Genomic DNA, 17,429 nt, shown 5'->3' with positions numbered 1-17,429 from the left:
TGCCACGATGCACTGTGAATACCAAGACTTCAATGATGTGCTCTGAGAGCAACAAATCTGCGGAGTGAGAGATATTCAGCTACAGTGCAGAGTGTTAGCCAAGTCCAATCTAACACTACAAGTTGCTCTCGACGAAGCCAGGGCACACAAATTATCTACAAAAGCTGCTGAAACATTCCAGAGACCGAACTCAATGAGTGCGCCATCAAGCACAGTCCCGGTACACCGAGAAGAGATCCAACTCAAGAGCGAGGGCAAATTGGAAGAAGAGAAGCACATGTCATTTCAAGGATACCATTTGCAGGCAATGTGAATGAAAAGGGCATCTAGCTAGAGTGTGCCAAGCAAACCAGCCATCCTGCCAAAAAAACAGGGCTGTTGCGAAGCCAACCAATCAGCAGCCGCCATTCCACAGGAAGAACCTGAATGGCCAATTTCAAAGAGGCGTGAAGTCCAACCAGATGCGGATAGGCCAAGCAACAGCCAGACCAGAGGAAAAGATGTTCACTGTAGTTAACATCGACGGTGTGCCATGTGAGATGGAAATAGCCACCGGATCATCGATCACGATTATATCTTGGGCCAACATAAAAGCTGCCCTCCCACACTTAACGAAGAAGAAACTACAACAGCAAAGGCTAAGGGTTCAAGACTATCAGGGGAATTGAATCTCCGTGGAAGGCATCACTACTGTCAGAGTGACCTACGGCCAACACGACAAAGACCTACAAGTTACCATTGTTGGCAGAAAACTTCCCAGCCTCCTGGGTCTAGACTGGTTTCGAGCCCTCAGGTTGGTGGTCACCGGAGTCATCGGAATATACACCATCGGGGGAAGCCTGAAGAGAGACCTCCTCAACGAGTCCCGGGATGTTTTCACAGGCAACCTCAGCAAGTATGTGGGGACCCCTATCTCTTTTAACCTAGACCCAACGATTGCCCCAATTAGACTAAAAGCCAGGAAGGTGCCCTTCGCACTTAAGCCAAACATTGACCAGGAATTGGACAAACTAGTCAGACAAGGAATACTAGTCCCTGTAGATCATGCAAAATGGGAAACGCCTATAGTGACTCCCGTCAAGCCAGATGGGTCTGTCTGCATCTGCGTGGATTACAAAGCAACCCTGAACAAAGAATTACAAAAGAGCGTTTACCCAGGACCGATCGTTCAGCACCTCCTGCACTCCCTGGGACCCAGGAAAATATTTGCTAAATTAGACCTGGCACAGATGTGCCAGCAACTGCCAGTAGATGGCGCCACAGCTGAAGCACAAACTATCGTAATGCATAAAGATGCCTTCAAATGCGCCCGATTGCAATTTGGGGTCAGTGTAGCCCCCGGGCTTTTTCAAAACCTGATGGAGCGATTACTGCAGGGGATACCAGGAGTAGTTCCCTACTTTGACGACGTATTGATAACGGCAGCTAACCAGCAACAATTGGGGGACAGATTAAGGGAAGTCCTAACAGTCTTTAGGACTGCTGGTCTTCAAATAAAACTTGACACGTGCCAAATTGCAGTATCAACTGTCGAGTTCCTGGGGTATAGAATTGACGAAGCAGGCATTCACCCCACGGAGAGTAAAGTCAGAGCCATCCAAAAGGCCCCCACCCCACAGAACAAAGAGGACCTCCAAGCCTTCCTGGGACTATTGAACTTTTACTCCATATTCTTAAAACACAAAGCCACCATAGCAGAACCCCTACACAGGCTGTTAGCAAAGAAATTCACCATGGGTTTGGGGAAAAGCTGAAGCAGCCGCATTTGCGACTGTCAAAAGACTCCTGTCTGAGGACAGCCTCTGTCTGAGGACAGCCTATAATTCAATATAACAACACATTCCCAATTGTCCTAGTCTGTGATACATCCCCTTTTGGAGTAGTGCAGTACTGAGCCATAGACTTGCAAATGGGTCGGAGGCACCCCAAGGCCCCTGGTCCTGGATTCACATAGACTTTGCAGGCCCATTCCACAGCCAAACCTTCCTAATTGTAGTGGATGCCTTCTCAAAGTGGCTGGAGATAATACCCATTAAATCCACCACCACAGAGGCAGTAGTCAAAACCCTTAGAAAACTATTTGCGACACATGGGTTACCGGATATCTTAGTTTTGGATAATGGGCCCCAATTCATGGTTACCCTCTTTGAGGGATACCTGGCAGAGCTGGGAATCCGCCATACCCTGTCAGTGCCGTTTCACCCGGCTTTGAATGGATTGGCAGAACGTTTTGTGAAGCCAGCCAAAGAGGTGTTGGCATGGTTGGGACTGGGGGATTGGCAGGAAAGGATAGACACCTTCTTAGCTGCCCAGCATGGCACCCTATGTATGGCTATGGGCCACAGCCTGGCAGAATTAATAATGGGAAGGAGACTACGGTGCCAATTGGACAGGTTGAGCCCTAATTACTCCCCGGATGATTACCAGGAGGGAGGAAATAAGACAAGAGGTTTCCAAATAGGGGCATCAGTATATGCCAGAAACTATGCCAAGGGACCCTTATGGCTAGTCGGCATCATAACTGAAATCACAGGCCCAAAGTCCTATGTCGTAGACATGGGGGACAGAAAAATATGGAGAAGGCACATTGACCAAATACGTAAACGAATAGAATCCAAACAAGAGCAAACAGCAAAAAAACCAGTCCCTGACTACCAAACAATTTATCCCACAGCTAACTCAAGCCCAGAGTGGCCGGAGGACTTACCTGAGGACTTAAGTGTCCAGCACAGGCCTCCCGAACAGCCAGCTCCAATTGAAGAATAATCTGCCAATAATCCATCCCCGACTGAAGAAAAACCCACCTTTAATCCAATCCCATGAGGCCCAATGGACGAGCTGGGAGCAACAGAAAGTACCTCCAACCAGCATAACTCCCCGCTTAAAACTAAGCTGCGCAGCTCAACTAGACACAGGGAATGCCCTAGTTACCTGCATGATTACATATGTAGATAGTTGAAAAATGTTGGGTAAAATGCCTTCTGGGAGGGGAGGGTTGCTATGTATTTGAATTTTGGAGGGAACTTTTGGAGGGAAAAAGCATGTTGTTGATTGGCTGGTGCATCAGCCAGAACAGTATAAAAGGAGAGCTTTCCTATTGTTCCAATTGTTGGGTTCACACCATGCATTAAAGAGCTGTTGTTGCTGATAACTCATCTCTTGCCTCCTCATTCACCCAACACAACAGGGCATACCCATAGAATACAAGGATTTGGCTGAAATTTTTAGCTAAAAAGTCTCAGACGAGCTTCCTCCCCACCACGCCACTGTCTGTGCAATAGAATAGAATAGAATAGAATAGAATTTTTATTGGCCAAGTGTGATTGGACACACAAGGAATTTGTCTTGGTGCATATGCTCTCAGTGTAACATAAAAGAAAAGATACGTTCATCAAGGTACAACATTTACAACACAATTGATGGTCAATATATCAATATAAATCATAAGGATTGCCAGCAACAAGTTATAGTCATACAGTCATAAATGGAAAGAGATTGGTGATGGGAACTATGAGAAGATTAATAGTAGTGCAGATTCAGTAAATAGTTTGACAGTGTTGAGGGAATTATTTGTTTAGCAGAGTGATGGCCTTCGGGAAAAAACTGTTCTTGTGTCTAGTTGTTCTGGTGTGCAGTGCTCTATAGCGTCGTTTTGAGGGTAATGGTTGAAACAGTTTATGTCCAGGATGCGAGGGGTCTGTAAATATTTTCACGGCCCTCTTCTTGATTCATGCAGTATACAGGTCCTCAATGGAAGGCAGGTTGGTAGCAATTATTTTTTCTGCAGTTCTGCAGAAATGTTACCCAGCGCTAAATTCCCTAAACCCAAGATGTACAGCATCTTCCTAAGGGAGTTGGAGGAACTGAGAATGTTTATTGAGAAAAACCTAGCAAGGGGTTTCATCGAGCCAGCACGACCAAAAATCGCAGCTCTAGTGTTATTTAGAGAAAAAAAAAGATGGCTCAAAATGTATTTGTGTTGATTTTAGAAATCTAAATACGATCAGTGTGGAGATCCCCCTTATGAAAGATATGCTAGCATACCTCACTAAAGGATTTTTTTTTTCAAAGCTGGACTTAAGGAAGGCTTACTACTGTATCAGAATTAAGGAGGGGGATGAGTGGAAAACAGCATTTAACACCCTCCTTGGGTGCTACCAATTCAAGGTGCTCCCCTTTGGGTTACAAGGTGCCCCTGCAGTGTTTATGCAGTTAATAAATGAAATGCTACATCAGCATTTGTATAAGGGAGTCCTGGCAGGGGTGATACCTAATTTCTTTTGCTACCGGTCCTGTGGGCATGGCCTGGTGGGCGTGGCCTGGTGGCCATGTGACAGGGTGGGTGTGGCCAACTTGTAAAATGTGGTGAAAATTGCTTAGCAACCAAAATTTGGGGCACAATTGTGGTCATAAGCTTCCTTCCTTCCTTCCTTCCTCTTCTGTTGTGTCTTGCCCGCTCTCACCGCAGCCGGGGTCTGCTTATCTGCTTCCGAACGCTGAAGAATGTCCTCCCGGCCCCAGCCCTGGCTCCATGCCCAGACAGGCTGAGGAGGGGGCATCTCCCGGCCCCAGCACTGGCTCCATGCCCAAGCAGGCTGCAGAGGAGGGAGCACCCCCCAGCCCCAGCCCTGGCTCCATGCCCAGGCAAACGGAGCAGCTAGACCCCTCCCCCTCCTCCACAGCATGTGAGCCTGAGGAAAGTTTATTTCCAACAGCTGCTGATTGGAGTGACCCTCGCATCAGAAGACTGGATAGGCAGAGGCAACAGAAGGAAGGGAGGGGCAGGCCTTAATGAGTGCTGAGTCATGGAGCCACACCCCATGGCCTATATAAAGGATCTGCTTTCTGGCAGTCTCTGAGTCAGGCAAAGTCGAACTTATCTTGCTGAAGTCACTTTCTGGTCTCCTGCCTGCTCTGAGGACTTTGCTAGGACTTTGGGCAGAGCTGCAGAGGCAAGCCTGATTCGGATTTCCCTGACCCGGCCGTCAGCGGAGGAGTGGGACACGACATCTTCCTTCCTTCCTTCCTTCCTTCCTTCCTTCCTTCCTTCCTTCCTTCCTTCCTTCCTTCCTTCCTTCCTTCTTCCTCTTTCTTTCTTTCTTTCTTTCTTTCTTTCTTTCTTTCTTTCTTTCTTTCTTTCTTTCTTTCTTTCTTTCTCTCTCTTGTCTCTCTCTCTCCCTTCCTCTTTCTTTCTCTTTCTCTCTCTCCCTTCCTCTTTCCTTCTCTTTCTGTCTGTCTCTCACTCTCTCACACACATGCAAACACACACACACACAACCTGGTCTAAACAGAGCCCTTCCCAGGGAGTTTTCCTGCTGGGATGCTCCTGGCAGCAGCAACAGTGGCAGCGCGGCAGCAGCAGAGCTTGCCTGGATTCCCCCCCAATCCCAGAACTGCGCTGTGCTGGGGAGTTCTCCCACATGGATGCTCCCGGCAGCAGCGGCAAAGATTGCCTGGGCTCCCCCCCTCCAATCCCAGAACTGCGCTGCGCCAAGGAGTTCTCCCACGTGGATGCTCCCGGCAGCAGCAGCAGTGGCAGAGCTTGCCTGGTGTTCTGTTTCCCTCCCCCAATACTCCCAGCAAAGAGTCAGTCAAAGGCCTCCTTTTCTAATTTATTTACATAGATAAATGTTCTGGCCACGTCTACCCACGGGCCTGCCAAGTCTCTGGAGATAATTAGGAAATTATAGATAAGGCCAGAGTTATTCACAAATATATTCTTCCCTCCATTGATACAGTTTGTCCACGCAAATTCACTGCTTTGTCCAAGTCAAAAAGCCAGGAAGTTCCGCCTCCTGCTTATATAGTGTCTGTAGATGTCACTGCATGACTCATCATTCTTTGGCTTTGTCCCAACGCCTCCTCTGCTGCATGCGCCGGTCACGTCTGCGCAGTCTTGCATCAAGCCAAAACTGTTCTTGGGGCGTTGCCAAATCAGAAGAAGGCCCGGGAGAATCAGGCCTTGCCGGCCCCTCCTCCTCCCTTTGGGTGGGTGCCAGCAAGGGAGAGGGCCCAGGAGAAGCAGGCCTTGCCAGGTCTTCTCCCTCACTTTCTGAATCATCCAAGTCCAGGAGTCCGAGTCCAGGAACCTGGGTCACAACACCTGGGCTCCCCCGCCGTCCCAGAACTGCGCTGCACCGTGGAGTTTTCCTGTGCGGCAGAGCACACCTTGCCCTTCAGGGACCCAAAGGTGGGTGGCTTGGCCCAGAAGCGGCACGTTCTCCATCATGGGCTGGATGGGGGGGAAGGCAAGTGGGCAGCCGTCAGCCAAAGGCTCCGCAGAAGCCAAGTGCAAAAGTTGAGCACGCCACGCCCAAAAGGCAAGTGAGCCTTGCAGGTCCCCTCTGAGGCTGAGCACAATGGGTCTCCCTCTCCCCCCCCACAGCCAGCATTGGCTTACTTTATAGATTCTCTCCCTGCATGGCAGGGCTGCCTTCCACGTGGCCTTCCGCTTGCCTGCCTTCACTCATGGCTGCAGGCTGCAGATTGGTTGGGGGCGTGGCCAGCTAGAAATAATAATAATAATAATAATAATAATAATAATAATAATAATAATAATAATAATAATAATAATAATAATAATAATAATAATAATAATAATAATAATAATATTTTAATTTGTATACCGCCCTTCTTCCGAAGGACTCAGGGTGGTGAACAGGCAGATAAAATATAGATACACACAATAATTAAAAACATCCCTTAAAAAACTAATTTAAATGCCCAAAATGTTAAAAAACGTACTCCCCCGTAAAATCACAAAATTTTAAAAACCCATCCAATAAAAATAAAAATCAGGCTAGTCCAGCCATACGAAATAAATAAGTTTATTTACCGGCTCTCTGAACCAGCCCCAATCTCCGCTACCTACTCAGCCGATGCAGTCCGATCCGGTAGCATTTCACCCCTGGGTCCTGTTCTACAGGACATTTTAATATATACCGAGACCAAAACAGAACATGTAAAACTAGTCAGGGCTGTTTTAAACAAACTCCACTCTGCCAAACTTTATGCTAAACTTTCTTTTTTAAAAAAGAAAAATAATATTTACTAAATTTCCAAAAGTTAAAATACACAATACAAAAAAACCACAATACACAAAAACAAAAAAAATATATAAATACACACCATAAGGCTAGTTGTTCAACCTCCCATCTGTATGTGGATTCATCATTGTCTTGAAAGAGACCAATCACTGTTATGTCATCTTCTAACTTTGGTAGTTTAACAGATGGATCATTTGAGATGCAGTCATTGGTATATATAGAAAGAAGAGAAGTGGAGAGGACATACAGCCTTTTGGGGCCCCTGTGAAGGTATCTGATGTGATTCTGCTTAGCTTCACCTGCTGCTTCCTGCTTGTTAGGAAGCTTATGATCCATTTACAAGTGTATTCAGGTATTGCTAGCTGGTTTAGTTGAGTTAGAAGGATGTCTGGAATGATGGTGTTGAATGCTGAACTAAAGTCTACAAAGAGGGCCCTTGCATAGGTCTTTGGAGATTCAAGATGTTGTAGGATGTAGTGCAGAGCAGGGGTGAAATATAACATTTGTTTCTGCTGGTTTTGTGGGCATGGCTTGGTGGGGGATATTCAGACAAAAGTGGATGAAAATAAAGATCAGGTTGTGATATTGCAGTATAAGCTTATGGAAGGAGCTCTTAGAATTTGCGGTTTGCAGGAAGAGAGAGGAGAAGACCTAAGAAAAATCATATCAGAAGCACTGGCTGAATTTATTGAAGTGGAACCCCAAGAGGTAGCTTATCAAATTGATAAAATATATAGAGTTAATTCTTGGATCGCAAGACAGAGAAAGCTACCTCGGGACGTTGTGGTTTGTTTTGTGAAAAGAACTATGAGAAATCAGATTTTGCAAGTTGCATATCAGAAAACTTTGAAAATTGGAGAACAGGAGTTGAAGGTCCTGAAAGAGATTCTTTCCAAGATGTTAAGAGACAGGAAGGAGTTTTTCTTTTTTACACAAGAACTTAAAAAACACCAGATTCAATTTAGATGGGAGGTGCCAGTTGGTCTGACAGTATTTTATCAAGGAAGGAGATACAGAATTGACACTGTTTTAAAGGCAAAGGATTTTCTCTCTACAGTCTTGAAAGTTGAAATAGAAGTGATAGAAAAACTTCAAGAGATTCAAGAGGGTGTGGTAAGCCAAGAGGCCTCATTGCTGCAACCAACAGAGGAGCCACAAGAGGAAAGGGTGACAAGAGGAGCTCTTAAGCGTAAAGAAGAGCAACAGCTTAAAAGTAAAAGTCAGGACCCCATAATGGAAGCTTTGGGAGGAGCTAGACGGAAGATACCAGAGGAGGATCTTCTGTTGTCTGCTTCAAAGCTTCAGGAGGCCAGTAATGGCAAATAGAATTTTGTCATGGAACGTTAATGGCTTGAATTCAGCTCAGAAAAGAAGGAAAATATTTCATTATTTGAAACAATTTAAAAATGATGTGATTTGCCTGCAAGAGACACATATCAAATTATCAGATCAAAAATACTTAATAAACTCAAAATTAGGTAAACATTTTGTTGCATCAGCTTTGGATAAAAAGAAAAATGGTATAGTTGTATATATCAGAAAGGATATACCAGCTAAGTTAATTGAGGCAGATATTCAAGGAAGATTTATTGCTATTGAACTGGTGATAGGTGCAAAAAAGATATTACTGATAGGTATTTATGCACCTAATCAGCAACAATGGCTCAGACTGGTAAGACAGTCTGTTATTAACAGCAGCTGCTTGCAATTACTGCAGGTTCAAGCCCCATTAGGCCCAAGGTTGACTCAGCCTTCCATCCTTTATAAGGTAGGTAAAATGAGGACCCAGATTGTTGGGGGCAAAAGTTGACTTTGTATATAATACACAAATGGATGAAGACTATTGCTTGACATAGTGTAAGCCGCCCTGAGTCTTCGGAGAAGGGCGGGATATAAATGTAAATAAATAATTAAAAAAAACAACACGAAAAGTTTTATAAAATGCTACATGAGAGGTTGACCCTCTGGGATTACAATTCGTTTATTTTATTAGGAGATTGGAATGGAGTAATTGATACAAGAAATGATAAGGGAACCTCTTCTAAGAAGATACCTATACATACAAAACTACCAAAATCTTTTTTTGAAATGATGGAAGACTTTGAGTTTAGAGATATATGGAGGTTGCGGAATCCAGATGAGAGAAATTTTACTTTTTTTTCCGATAGGCATCAATCTTTTTCACGTATTGACTTTATCTTAATTTCTAATGACTTGCTTTCTAGGGTGAAGAAAATGAAGATATTTCCGAGGTGTTTAACTGACCATAGCCCAGTTTGGATGGAATTATTACAAGGGAAAAAAGGTGGTAGAACATGGAGGCTAAATGAAAATTTGTTTAGATATGAGGATAATGTAAATCAATGTAAGAAACAGATGAAGGAATTTTTTGATTTTAATATGGACAAGGGGACTGTGTGGGAGGTGAGTAAAGCCTTTATGAGAGGTATATTGATATATTTGGACAATAGGCAGAGGAATAATAAACAAAGGCAGTGTAGGTACTTGGAAGAAGAAATTCAAAATAAACAACAATTATTAATACAAAACGCACAAGACCAGAAACTTAAAGAGGCTATAAGGATATTACAGTCAATTTAATATTTTAATGGCAGACCAGGTGGCAACAAATATACAATATGCTAAACATAATATCTTTTGTAATGCAAATAAACCTGGGAGGTGGCTGGCATATAACTTAAGAAAAAAACAGAAAGCATGTGTCATAGAAAAAATAGAATATAAAGGTAAAGAGATATATCAACAGGACAAAATTAAAAAGGCCTTCTCAGAATTTTACACTACTCTATATGCGAAAGATAAAATACTGAATAGGGACATTTATGATTATTTGAAAGATCACAGGGTTAATACTCTAACATTAGAACAAAGGGAAGAGTTGAATCGGCAGATAGCTACTGGAGAAATAGTGGAGGCAATTAAACAATTAAAAATGGGAAAAAACCCCGGTACAGATGGACTTACAGCAAGTTATTATAAAAAATTACAGGATGAAATACTAGGCCCACTTAAGGAATTATTTAATCAGATACAACTAGGAGGGGGAATACCCCCGTTGTGGAAAACATCTTTTATTTCATTGATACCGAAAGAGGAACAAGATTGCTCTAAACCCAGGAATTATAGGCCGATCTCACTTTTAAGCAATGATTATAAGATTTTTGTTAAAATAATAGCAAATAGATTAATATTAGTTTTACAACAAAGAATTCATACTGATCAATCTGGTTTTATAAAAGGGAGGCAGATGAGGAATAATGTTAGACAGATTATTAATATATTGGAATATTTGGAAAAGAAGAATACTTCAGCAGCACTTATTTTTTTGGATGCGGAGAAGGCCTTTGATCGATTGCATTGGGATTTTTTATTTAAATTAATAGAGAAAATGCAAATTGGAGATTGCTTTGTTAGAATAATTAAAGCGATTTATGGAGAGCAAACAGCTCAGATTATAATAAATGGTAGTTTGACAGAAGTTATTAAAATTGCGAAAGGAACGAGACAGGGATGTCCTTTATCACCACTATTGTTTGTTTTAACTCTGGAACCATTATTGGATAAAATACGAAAGTTAAAAAAGATAGAGAGAATTAAAATTAGACAATATGAGTATAAAGTTGGAGCTTTTGCAGACGACTTAGTGGTTACTTTAACAAATCCTATAAATTCAAGTATATCTTTGTTGGAAACAATTGATAAATAAGGAAAGGTATCAGGATTTAAAATAAATCAGAATAAAACAAAAGTGATAATTAAAAATATGTCTAAACAACAGAAACAAAAATTAGAGGAGATAACAGGATTTGAGGTGGTAAAAAAGGTTAAATACTTAGGGGTTTATATTAGCTCATCGAACAGGAAACTTTATAAGAATAATTATGAGTTGTTATGGCAAAAAGTTCAGAAAGACATGAATGCCTGGAAAAAACTGCAGCTATCGCTATTGGGGAGGATAGCGGTTATTACGATGAATGTGTTACCTAGATTTTTGTTTTTGTTCCAGATGATACCAATAATCAAGAAAGATAAAAATTTGGAGGAATGGCAGATTGGGATTAATAAATTTATATTGCAAGGTAAAAAGGTGAGGGTTAAAATGAAAATAATTCAGGATTCACGGGAAAGAGGAGGCCTAAAAATGCCTAATTTTAAACTATATTATGAAGCAGTAGCCCTTTCAGTAATAAGTGACTGGTTTAATTTAACGGAGAAAAGAATTTTTAATATAGAAGGTTATGACTTACTATATGGATGGCATGCATATTTATTTTATGAAAAAAAAGTGGATAAGGCTTTTAAGAGTCATGTGTTGAGAAGTGCTCTTTTGTGTGTCTGGAAAAAATATTCCTATAAACTAGACTATAAGATTCCTATATGGGCAAGCCCCAGTGTCAGGCCTGGAAACCATATTAGACTTTAGGGTTCCAGACGCTGCCACATTTTTCCCCTGAGGGGAGGAAGGGGGGCTGAGGGGTATGGTAACATTCTTCAAGCGGTCAAGGTCGGATGGTGTTCACATCTGCAGGAAGAGTGGCAAGAAGATATTCGAATGAACTGGGAGAACGTGGGACCATGTGACCATCAAAGGGGTCAGGGGGGTGGGACTCTTGGGGTTTGTATAACTGGGAAAAGAATCCGGAAATTCAGTTTTGGAATTTCACTCATCGTGTGCCAGTTTCCTCATGCTAGTAAAGAACTCTGGAAAACAATGGCTTCTGAGTTTTTTTTAATGCAGAAGGGGTTTTCTGGAACCTTGACCGTTAGCAAAAGAAACTCCTAACTTTCTTTTGCTAACGGTACCCTCTCCTCCGCTCAGAGGGGGCCCATTAGGGGGGTGCTGGGCCCCAGTCTCCGCAACCTCCACAGCGGTGCAAAGACCCAGCGAAGATGGAAGAGCAGCAAACTGAAATCACCTACTTCCCATCGGAAGATATGACTCAAAAACCCGAAGTGGTAGAGCCTGCTTGTCAGCTTGGAGCACGGCCCAAAGACTCTGATTCATGGGTAAGCTGTCGTTCGGGAGAAAATATTTCCCCGGGGCGGAATGGAGAGCCCCCTCCCTCTTCTCAACCTCACTGGAGGACAGTAAAACCCGGAGAATCGGGAGAGTCACTGGATTGGGACCTGAGAAACCCCCTGAAATCCCAGTCCCTATTAGACCTCCCTGAAACTTTTGAGCGTTTGGAAGTGAGGCCTCGTATAAGCTCAGCTCACCCACCTCGAGAGCCTTTAGCTCAGCCTAAATTCACCTTCCCTCCCACCAGAGAGGGAGAAATTACTGAAGCTCAAAGCCGTTCCGATGAACGCAGGAGGACCTCCCTTCCCTCCTTCAGACGGCAGGGAGTTCAGGCAGCACCAGGGGCTTGGGGGGAATCGCCACTCCCCCCTCCAATTGACTTTTCCTGCCAACAGAGGCCTATGCTGCCTCTAGCAGCTTCTATTCCTCCTGGTTGGGCATTTTATCCTGGACAAGGGTGGATCCAATACCAATGGCAACCAGCCAGTTCAGCACCTTTCTTTCCTGGGGGCCCCAGGCCGATTTTTGCTTCGTCAACTGAAGCATTTCAAGGACTTCCTTCTCAGCAGCCAGGGGGAATTCCACCCCCCTTCACAGCAACCAGCCACAACAGCAACGGCCGTCCCCCAAATCCCTCTTCAACCGCAAGCAGGCCAACTAAACCCACCTGCACCCCGTCACCCAGCCCCTCCCCCTTTCAAACCAACCTTTGATGGGAATCCACACCACCTGGCTTACTTTCTCAGCAGAATTTAGGCTTACGTTGAACAATATAGACATCAATACCCATCAGAAAGAAGCCTAATCAACGCCATCTTGGATGGTATGAACGTGGGGCTAGCCTCAGAATGGATAGCTCAACTACACAATGAACGTGCACCAGAACTAAACCATGTTCACGGATTTATGGCACTGCTTCGCAACCGGTTTCAAGATGATGACCTAATTGTAGAATGTGAAACCACCTTAACAACGATGAAGCAAGGTAACAAGCCACTAAAACAATTTGTATGGGACTTCAGAAGGGTTGCTGGCAATCTTAGACATTGGCCAGATCGAGTTCTCCTCCACTACTTCAAAAATGTCATTGATCAAAACATCAGAAAAGCCTGCTCCACCAGAGGAATCCCAGAACAACTAAATGACTGGTACAACGTGTCCATCGCTCTGGACAGAGAATTCAACCCCCTCCAAAGCCAATCACCAACTACAACTCCACAACGACCACCTACAGGACCCTCCCTCTTAAGACCAACCACACCCTCCACCTTTCAGCCTTCAACAATAATCAAATGCTACCGTTGTGGAAAACTAGGACATCGGGCGTCAGTTTGCCTAGCCCCAACACCCCTCCCACAGTATCGCCCACCAACTGCTACCCGACCACGCAAACCCCCTCGAAAGAATCCTAATACCAGTCGCTTTGCGAGACAAGCCATAGACCTCACCTTAAGGGATGGGATACCCTGGAAGGGAACCAAGATTTATGTACCCGTCGCTATACGGCTTCCTATACTACAGAGAAGCCACGACTCTCGCCTAGGAGGTCACTTTGGATTTTTAAAGACTCTCCACTTGGCTAGAAGACAATTCTGGTGGCCAAAAATGAAATCAGATGTCGAAGACTATGTCCGGAGCTGTGCTACCTGCGCTACCATGAAGTCCAGACCAGGGAAACCCCCTGGACTCCTACAACCCGTAGCCGAACCCACCAGACCCTGGGAAGAGATTGCCATGGATTTTATTGTTGAACTCCCATCTAGTGCAGGAAATACAGTGATATGGACCGTAGTGGACTTTTTCTCTAAACAGGCCCATTTCACTGCGTGCACCGGATTGCCATCGGCGAGAAAATTAGCAAAGCTCTTCGTCAAACACATCTACAGACTGCATGGAGTTCCTAAAAGGATAATATCCGACAGGGGTGTTCAATTCACAGCCAAGTTCTGGAGGGAGTTCCTACGGTCCATTGGGTCATCTCAAGGACTTAGTTCTGGGTTCCATCCGGAGACCAATGGAGCGGCTGAAAAATTGAACTCGATCGTGGAACAATACATACGGTGTTATGTAAATTACCAACAAGAAAACTGGTCAGATTTGTTACCATTTGCAGAAGTCGCATATAATAATGCTGTACACAGCAGCACGGGGTTAACCCCTTTTCAAGTAACCACTGGCATGGACTTCATTCCAATGCCTGAACTCCCTGTGCAACCCCCCACTTCCGTTTCCCTAACGGACTGGATGAATTCGTTGAAAAAAGGTTGGGAAAATACAAAAAAGGCCTTAGCTGTGACAGCTCGGAATTACAAAGCCCAAGCTGACAGACACCGTTCCCTTCAACCCCCTTTTTGCATTGGAGATAAAGTCTTTTTATCTACTAAGTATCTGAGGTTGAGAATACCCATCAGAAAATTCGGTCCAAAATTTTTGGGTCCTTTCCCCATTGTAAAAATTATTAATCCTGTTACAATTCAACTCAAGCTCCCTCGAATGTTGGGGAAAATACACCCGGTATTCCATACCAGCTTATTAAAACCTGCTAGACAGTCTGGTCTGAGACCTCAACCTGCCGCTCCCCCACCACCCTTGATAATCCAAGGTGAAACCCACTATGAAATCAAGAAAATCCTTGACTCTAGACTATACAGAGATCAATTACAATATTTAGTCCACTGGAAGGGATATCCATTATCTGAATCTACTTGGGTCAAAAGTTGGAAAGTAAATGCGGACAATTTGATTAAACAGTTTCATGACACTTTCCCTGACAAACCTAAAAAACCTCTTGGAGAGGGGAGGGGGGGGTAGAAGGGAAGTGTGGACCACTGACACTCTTCTTTATCAACTCTTTGTTTTCTTTCCTAGGATATAGCTTCTTTTCCAAGGGGGGACGCCTGTCAGGCCTGGAAACCATATTAGACTTTAGGGTTCCAGACGCTGCCACATTTTTCCCCTGAGGGGAGGAAGGGGGGGCTGAGGGGTATGGTAACATTCTTCAAGCGGTCAAGGTCGGATGGTGTTCACATCTGCAGGAAGAGTGGCAAGAAGATATTCGAATGAACTGGGAGAATGTGGGACCATGTGACCATCAAAGGGGTCAGGGGGGTGGGACTCTTGGGGTTTGTATAACTGGGAAAAGAATCCGGAAATTCAGTTTTGGAATTTCACTCATCGTGTGCCAGTTTCCTCATGCTAGTAAAGAACTCTGGAAAACAATGGCTTCTGAGTTTTTTTTAATGCAGAAGGGGTTTTTCTGGAACCTTGACACCCAGACATGCAATAGAGAATATAAATATAGAACAGAAACAGGAAATGATTACTTATAAAGAACTTTTATATGCTGAAGGAGGTAGCTTGCAATTAAAATCTTTACAGGTATTAAATGAAGAAGGGAGGAAATATACTTGGTTTCAATATAGGCAACTAAGTGCTAGATGGAAAGAAGATCAAAAATTGGTATAATGCAAAGGGAGGAAAATTTAATAAAGCAAATTAGAAATCAGACCCAGGAGCGTATAAAGAGATTGTATAATGTGTTGCTTGAAATAGATTTGGAAAAGGATTTGGTAAAGGATTGTATGATAAAATGGGCACAGAATATTCAGGAACCAATAATGTTGGTAACATGGGAGAAAATCTGGATTAGAAATGTTAAGTTTACACAAGCACAAAATCTAAGGGAAAATTTTTATAAGATGTTTTATAGATGGCACTATAAGAAATTATCATGTATATACCCTGATATCCAAGCAAAATGTTGGAGAGGTGACTGTGATGATGCTACATATTTTCATATTTGGTGGATTATTCAAAATGTCTTGAATTAAGGCCTTTTGGATAAGAATTTGGTGGATTATTCAAAATGTCTTGAAGAAGAAGATAAAGTTCCTGCCGCAATTTTTCCTTTTGGGAATTATAACAGATTGTCCAGTGATTGAGATTAAATTGATTTTGAACTTAATAACAGCAGCAAGGCTGCTGATTGGACAATATTGGAAGAAAAAAGAATTAACTACAATAGAAGAATGGATATTGAAAGTTATTAACTTGGCTGAGATGGCTAAAATCTCAGCCTTTTTGAATGACAATATGCAGGAAAGGTATTTAATTGAATGGAAAAAATGGATTGATTATATACAAAACAGATATCAGATTAGGAGATATCAGATTGCCTTTGAATAATTAGGATGTATTATTTTAGAATGTAATGGGGGAGGTTAGGAAATGAAAAGACTCGGATGAGGTTAATTGGATTAGAAGGGAAAATTTTTACTCTATGTTTGGTTTATGTATAACAATACCTTGTGATTGACCCGGGAAGCCGGGGTGGTGGTGGTGGTGAAGGGAGGGGGGAAGGGGGTTTTGAGGGGGGGAGGGGGAAAAAAAGGGGGGGGGAAAATATTTTTGTTTGTTAAAACTTTTTCAATAAAAAAAAAGATTGATGCAAAGAATGATGGTCTTTACTGGACCAACTGTTTCCTTGATTTTTTTCTTATTATATGTTTTCTTATATGTTGGAAGAAACTTTTTTTTGTTATCTTTGACTTTTGTTGCAGGTCTTTGTTCATTCTGAGCCTCTGCTTTCCTGACTTTGACTTTGCAGATTCTAGCTGTCTGCTGATATCCTGCCTCAGTTATGTGTCCCTCTTTTGATTTTTTTGTACTTGTCCTTTTTGTCTTTCAGTTTGTCAGAGAGATCTTTGTGCAGCCATGCTGGTTTCTTCTTGAATTTCTTGGGGTTTTTTTCTCAGCGGTATTGTGCTGGTCTGGGCTTTTATTATCATTTTTTTCCAAATTTCCCAAGATTCTTGAGTTGTTTTCCCCTTTAGGATTTTCATCCTAGGAATCTTTCTCTCTGAGTTTATTTTTCTTTCTCTCAGAGTTCTCTCTGAGTTTATTAAATCAGCTCTTTTAAAATCTAAGGCTCTGGTATCATTTTGTTCTACTGCTTGTGTTTGCGTTATGTTGAATTCTAGTATGACATGGTCACTCTCACCCAAGGTTCCTGCAGTTTCAACTCCCTCAACCATTTATTTATTTATTTATTTTATTTATTTATTTGTCACAACAGTATAAGTATTTCAAGCATAAGCATGAAATAACTATACGATATATAAGCATATATATAAGCATAAGTATGTAATAACTATATGAATTGGATACAATTAAAGGGAACATTAGGACAGGAATGGTAGGTATGCTTGTGCTCTTATGCACACCCCTTACAGACCTGTTAGGAATGGGGTGAGGTCAATAGTAGATATTTATACTTATATAGATATCTATAATAGATATCTGTTTGTAAATATTAAGTCCGGTATGGCTGTCCCTCTAGTTCC

The 17,429-nt window shown here is 42.8% G+C and overlaps 1 protein-coding gene across 1 annotated transcript in view; it reads left to right on the top strand.

Moving 5' to 3' along the window:
• Positions 1 to 16,833, top strand: part of MBTPS2 (membrane bound transcription factor peptidase, site 2) — a 260,613-nt gene extending 243,780 nt beyond the window's left edge. The window contains exon 11 of the mRNA XM_058185599.1: positions 16,775 to 16,833. Coding sequence (XP_058041582.1) covers positions 16,775 to 16,818 — 44 coding nt within the window. The 3' untranslated portion in view covers positions 16,819 to 16,833. The remainder of the gene's footprint in view (positions 1 to 16,774) is intronic.
• Positions 16,834 to 17,429: the final 596 nt, after the last annotated feature.

Source organism: Ahaetulla prasina, chromosome 5, assembly GCF_028640845.1.
Source record: "Ahaetulla prasina isolate Xishuangbanna chromosome 5, ASM2864084v1, whole genome shotgun sequence".
Lineage (NCBI taxonomy): Eukaryota > Metazoa > Chordata > Lepidosauria > Squamata > Colubridae > Ahaetulla > Ahaetulla prasina.
Note: the sequence above shows the minus strand (reverse complement) of the source record. Positions and strands in the feature narration are given on the sequence as shown.